This window comes from Branchiostoma floridae, chromosome 2 (assembly GCF_000003815.2).
Source record: "Branchiostoma floridae strain S238N-H82 chromosome 2, Bfl_VNyyK, whole genome shotgun sequence".
Lineage (NCBI taxonomy): Eukaryota > Metazoa > Chordata > Leptocardii > Amphioxiformes > Branchiostomatidae > Branchiostoma > Branchiostoma floridae.
In genome coordinates, this window is record NC_049980.1 from 33,025,364 (window position 1) to 33,031,957 (window position 6,594).

Sequence of the window (6,594 nt, forward strand, 5' to 3'; positions counted from 1 at the left end):
CACTAGTATACTGATAGAGAGCAATGTAACTTATTTAACATCTGGGCATGTTAAAGACACTGAGGTAGTCAGCAAGCAACTCAAGTTGATACGTAGAACCTTGTTTAACCTGGAATCCAGTCTACCGTGGATTGGCCAGGCTACCTTCAGGACAGGAGGGTCTTTCCACTGCCGGGGTAATCTTTCACACCCGGTAGGAGTTTTGCACGGTGGGCAAAGTCCTACCAGGAAAATGCTACCGGGTGTGAATGATCACACTGGCGGCTGAGAGCTGCACTGGCCCAGTAGAGAGCCTACACTTACTACGGTAGGCCGTGCCACAACTAGACTGGATTTCAGGTTAAACCTTGTGGTGTAGTTGCCTTGTAACCTGTCGGCATAGTCTAAGTCAGCATACATGTAGTTACATACATCTTATGTACATGTTAAATTCCTTGTAAATAGAAGAATGTATTGCACCAAAACTGCAAAACAAACGAAAGGTTTGCTAGTCTTCTCTTGCAATGACTGTACAACGCTTGTTACTCGTCACTGAACCAAGTGGATAAAAAGACCTCAGCTATGGAAAGTACAATACTTTTACCATACACTGTACATTTCAATGTCATCATGGCTATCGTGTCACCTATACATTACCAGTTCCTACAAATGATCTACACACCAATATCATCCCTAGACATGACACCCCATGTTCCTATACACCCATACTTTCTTAGCAACACTTACTTAATATACACTTATAATTTATTCATTGTACACCCTTCCCCTGTATAAATAAATGCAACACAGAAACATACACAAATATCCCACAATTTTGCTCTCAATCACACCAAGTAATTCACACTTGAATCATCGTGAAATCCTTTTACACTTCTAAGTGACAATATCATCAAATTGCCATTCTGTTCCATCTATCAAAACTAAAATCTAGAATCATGAAGACAACGTAAATGAGCAGCTGATACAACTATTAGATTTCATAGTCTGAAATCTTGAACATACAGTGCGTTGTTTTGTGATCCACCTACTCCAGATGCGTCACATCTTACGTTACAATTTCCACATCTGTGTGGAGATTGTTGGGACTAGGGGTGGGTACCTGTACAGTGTACTAGTACAAAATCGTTTTTTCTTATTGGACCGGTCCGGAAAAAACAGACCTGAAAAAAATCGGTGGACTGGATGTTGGACCTATTGGAAAATGAACAGATTATATGATCAGGCATTTACATGTTTTGGGGCTTACCGGTTGAAAAAAATAGCAAGAGCGAAGTAGAGTATAGTCTACAGTCATTTCTACAATTTTACAGTCAATCGTACAGAGGCCGTTAGATTTTAAAATGCCAGTGGTAGTTGAATACTCCACAAAACATTTTTTTGTAGTTTGAGTATCGTCCATTCACAAGTTTTCACATACTGAAACAGGTCCAGGTTCAGGTCCGGACAATCAGCTCTGGACCTGAACCGGTACCCACCCCTAGTCGGGATGGTTCTTCAGGAGTGATTGACAGATGTCAGTACTCGTCGTCCGACCCGGCGCCCACGTCAGCGTTCCTGGACAGCATGTAGTTGTCCATGTCGATGGAGCGGCAGTTGTTGATGGCGTAGCGCAGGCGCTCGGCCATGACCTCCTGGCTGGAGTAGGGAGGCAGCCGCAGCTGGAAGAAGCAGGTCTGCGCCGTGGGCAGGCCGTCACCCGTCTGCAGGGGCGACAGGTGTCAATCAATTAATCACTTATAACAGTCAATCAACTACGTGTACAATTGTCAATTATCTACGGGTCTAGGCTGTGGGCAAGCCGTCACCCGTCTGCAGGGGAGGCAGGTGTCAATCAAACTGTCAAAAAATTACAATTGTCAATCAACTACAGGTCTGCGCCGTGGGCAGGCCGTCACCCGTCTACAGGAGAGACAGGTGTCAATTAAGTCAATCAATTACAATTAGCAATCAACTTCATGTCTGCGACAACTGTCAGTCAATCTGAATTACAATTGTGCATACATCACGTACTAACATAATCACATAATGTTTCCAAACATGTATTGACTGGTAGGATGTAAAATCAAAGGATGCAAGGACCAGAGTACACGAACAACAAGATAAAGCACAAATAGTCAGCTGGTTGGCCCAAAACCTAAATGAGACACCTTCAGAAGATCGATAGCCTACCATGGACCGAAGTCCAAAACAACCTACTGCCAGATACACGTACGGCTCCAAACCTGACCTGCTTGAAGTTGATAGATTTTTTGTTGTTTGTCCATCGGGAGTCAATGAGGACGATAGAAAATTAGGACTCAATGTAATCTGTATCTCTGTTCTATTTTATCTGACGCTTACCGCCCTCATGACCTCAATGGAAAGGAGCCTGATGGCCGATTTTAATTTCTCATGAATAAATAATGGTTCAAACAAACAAGCAGATTCTGAGGGGCAAGTGCCTTACCCTGTCGACTTTCATGATCTGGAAGAGCTGCGAGATGTCTGCGATGTTGGCAGGGACTACCGAACTACCATGACAATTTTGATATTTAGTTTATTATGATTGTAAATTATTTAGTGTAAAGTGTTTAATTACTTTGTATTAGTTCATTTATTTATTTATTTTTCCCATGATGACCCCCCTTCACTGGACCTCTGTGAAAAGCGGATAATGCCAACAGGGCCATCCAGTTTAAATAAAGTTATTGATTGATTGATTGATTGATTGATTGATGGGCGAGTGCCTTACCCTGTCCACCTTCATGATCTGGAAGCGCTGTGAGATGTCTGCGATGTTGGCGGGGAGTCGGGACCGGCCGGACACGAAGCGCATGAAGAGGATGCGCTCGTCGTTGCTGAACTGCTCTAGCGTTTGCCAGAACCACTGCACCAGGTGGTGGTTATCATCAATCTCTCGGTACCTGGAGGAAAAAATCATAGTTATTATCTCACTCGGATTCGTGAACAAAGATCATCTAGGATGTTGCCCACTTCTGGTGCAGGCGCGCTGATGGCTGATGATCACGATTCCGATGCGGGACAGACAGAGTTGACCACAGCGGCTGCAGGGGAACACTGTGTTTGAGGTTGGTGCTGTGACGTTGTGATTTTCCCTTCTGTTGTGCTTCTATTTTTTTCAAGAGCAGCTTTGCGTTTCCCCTCGACTCAGCATCTCAGTCAGAGGCAAGGACTGACCACTGGGTTGGTTTGGTTTGGTGATGGTCAAATATGGCAAGAAGACAAAGATTTCTTCAGAGAGATCCTCGAAGGATCTCTTTCTACTGTCAAACTGGATAATAAAGTTCTTGACACAAAACCAGTACAATTGCCTGCTAGAGTTTCTGTGACAGTTTGTCACCTTCGTCAGGGCAATACTGATTGGTTCTACTGCAGCACTGCAGCCCCAAATGTGACTAAGTCTATACCCCCCCTCCTCATCAGGTTATATGACTGGAGTAGATTTTCTAATAATGAATCTAATCCATGCAGGTTAAACTCATGTTTGGGACTGCCTTATTCTTACTGCAGAAGAAACACTTAGCTATAGTGCAAAGTAGATTAAACCAAACTGGGGTATCCCTCATCTGTAGGTCTATATGTTCTGGCTAGCTGTTTTTCAAAAGGCAACTCACCTGACGACTTTCTTGAGAATGTCGACGGAGATGTCCGGCATGCCGCAGACCATGGACTCCAGGTGGCGGGCAGTCTGCAGGGACAGCAGGGTCACGGGGACGATCCAGGCCATGCCCTCACGTACAGCGGACACCTGCGGAAAAACATGTACACATGTCAGCAGGTCAGCTAAGGACAGACACATGTCACCAGGTCAGCTAAGGACAACAGGGTGACAGGGACGATCCAGGCCATGCCCTCACGCACGGCGGACACCTGCGGAAATACAAATGACACCAGGTGAGCTAGTTAAAATTAAAGTCCTTACCGTACCAAATGCATATAGGGTGGAGTCCATCTCCGTTACTGTAGCCCTGGGTCACACAGCTTTGTGCAATCATTACGTAGGAGGCTTCTGCAGATTGATTAATTGATTGATTGATCCCCACCTGTCTGTCGATCTTGTGCAGTCGGTACTGAGGCGAGTTTGCCTCAGGACTGAGAGGTCTCAAGTTCGAATCCGGCTGCATGCCACTAATCTTGTGCCCTTGGGAAAGGCACTTTACACAGCTATCCTCACTATACCAAGGTGAAAATAAGTACCTAGCTTTGGCTAGGACCGTCCCTCGGATAAGACGTAAAATGGAGGTCCTGTGTCGGTGGAGAGCCATACCCTAGGCATGTTAAGGAACACACCACACGTGCGATGGTGCGGTATGAGTGGTTCAAAACCTACAGTCCCATGGCCACACCTGGGGCAATAACTGTCATACTGAGGTCACCTGAGTGATGCCAAATGGCAGCTCGCTCCAGACACTTGCGATTTAGTTCATTGTAAGCTCCTCACAATTCAGCCCCTGGCTGCCAAGAGAGAGTAGTTGGTCCACCCAATGACAACAACAACAAAAAATCTGCACCTGTCTGTCGATCTCGTGTAGTCGGTACTGTAGCGCCCTCTCCACGTACTCCTTCCTGTTGTGGAACGTCAGCGGGATGCTGCGGCCGCCGGGAATGATGGGTACGAACCGACCATCAACGCTCTGGCCCTCGAAACAGTCCAGCGGGATCACCTGGGAGGAAATTTTTTAAATTCGTTTATATGGAATACAACACAGAGTATTCCGTATCACCCGTACATATCATACCCACCTGAGAAAACACAAGTTTGGATGCGAAATGCGCCAGAAGTTTAGACAATTCGGTGCCCTCGAACAATGATTGTTACAACAGCAATGTTCCAACATCAGAATCAGGTATTCAGATTTACGACCGCGAGTATGTTCAAACTATTCTATGGAAGCCTGTGTGATAAAACTTCGAAGCCTGTGTGGTACGGCTTTTTATCACCTGGTCTTGAACACCTGTATCGGACATTAATATATATCACTACCCAGGTATGACAATAAAATCACTTTTGTGGTAGGATTACAGGTGACCATCACCTTGAGTTTTTCATGATAAAATAAAGGTTGAAACAAGCAAATAAATAAAAGGTTTGACTTTACAATGGAGACATTCCCTCAAGGAAAGTTTCAGTCGTGCATTTGCAAGTAAAATCTCATTAATAGAAGTATAAATACTATGTTGTGTTTCTGACTCAAGAGTACGAAAGATAAAACCATGATACAATGGAGACAAGTTCTCATCGAAAGTTTTGGATGTAAACTTGCTCTTGCTATTTTGTGAATTCTTTAAATATTTTGTGCTTGTGGACCAAAAGTGTGAAAGATAAGCCAAGATACAATGGCGACCTTACCTCGTGGAAAGTTTCTGATGTGACGCCGCTCTTGTCGATGTCCCGGATGCTGCGAAGGCTCTGCACGAACAGAGCATCCACATCCTCCACGTCATCTATGGTTAGTGGCATGCCGGCCAGCTGCTTCCATACCTACAACATACATGTAAAGCCATATACGTTAAAAAGTCTATTTGGAATATTTATTGCCTGTATGTCTAATCTTTATTAGTTGCTGAACTTCTTAGACACGCATTACTTTGACTTTCTAAGACATACCTTCACTTTCTAAGACATATATTACTCTCGTTTTCTAAGACATACTAGTACATTGCTCTTGCTTTCTCAGACATACATAAGAATCACTTTCTAAGACATACATTACTTTCACTTTCTAAGACATACATTACTTTTACTTTCTAAGACATGCATTACTCTCACTTTCTCAGACATACATTACTTTCACTTTCTCAGACATACATTACTTTCACTTTCTAAGACATACATTACCTTCACTTTCCAAGGCAAACATAACTTATACTTTCTAAGACATTGCTTTCACTCTCTAAGACATACATTACTCTCACTTTGTAAAACATACATTACTTTCACTTTCTAAGACATACATTACTTTCACTTTTTCAGATATACATTACTTTCACTTTCTAAGACACACATTACTTTCATTTTCTAAGACATACATTACTTTCATTTTCTAAGACATACCATGGGAGCCAGGTGCAGGTCAAGCGGCTTCTTGGTTCTTATGGCCACGCCGAACAGGATTCCCAGGAACTTGAACTGGTGCAGGTGCTCCTGGGAGGTCGCCGACGGGTTCAGGACGAAACGGTCGCGGTTGCAGCCGACCTCCGCCGAGGAGTTGGGCGTGGGCAACAGGAGGTCGATGACCCCAGTCTCCAGCTCCTGCGGAGGGTGTCGAAAGTAACTTAGTCTCCAGCATTTAATTTAGCAGTGTTTTATATTGTAGTATGAGTGAAAAGAAGATTTTTGCAGTGATATGAATCTATGCTTGAAACAATTCCGTAATAAAGTTTTGTCTTGCATTTGCTAGATCTTGTAACATGAAATGGTTTACAGAAAAAGTAGAGACAGCACAAGATAACAATGGTGACAAGTGGGACAAAATCCAAAATGTCTATTGACAAGTGACTATTGTGATCCAAACGATTTTGCAGGAAGAAAATAAAAGAAAATAATACCACTTCTACTTTATGAAAACCTCAAGGACGCGTTATATGAAATTG

At 43.6% G+C, this 6,594-nt stretch overlaps 1 protein-coding gene across 1 annotated transcript in view; it reads right to left on the reverse strand.

Annotated features, from left to right (window-relative positions):
• Positions 1–1,431: 1,431 nt before the first annotated feature.
• The window catches only part of LOC118409197 (probable E3 ubiquitin-protein ligase HERC1), a 241,474-nt gene continuing 236,311 nt past the window's right edge, over positions 1,432–6,594 (reverse strand). Inside the window, exons 88-93 of the mRNA XM_035810066.1 lie at positions 6,056–6,253; positions 5,351–5,482; positions 4,512–4,664; positions 3,615–3,748; positions 2,732–2,903; positions 1,432–1,700 (exon numbers count right to left, since the gene is read on the reverse strand). Coding sequence (XP_035665959.1) covers positions 1,515–1,700; positions 2,732–2,903; positions 3,615–3,748; positions 4,512–4,664; positions 5,351–5,482; positions 6,056–6,253 — 975 coding nt within the window. The 3' untranslated portion in view covers positions 1,432–1,514. The remainder of the gene's footprint in view (positions 1,701–2,731; positions 2,904–3,614; positions 3,749–4,511; positions 4,665–5,350; positions 5,483–6,055; positions 6,254–6,594) is intronic.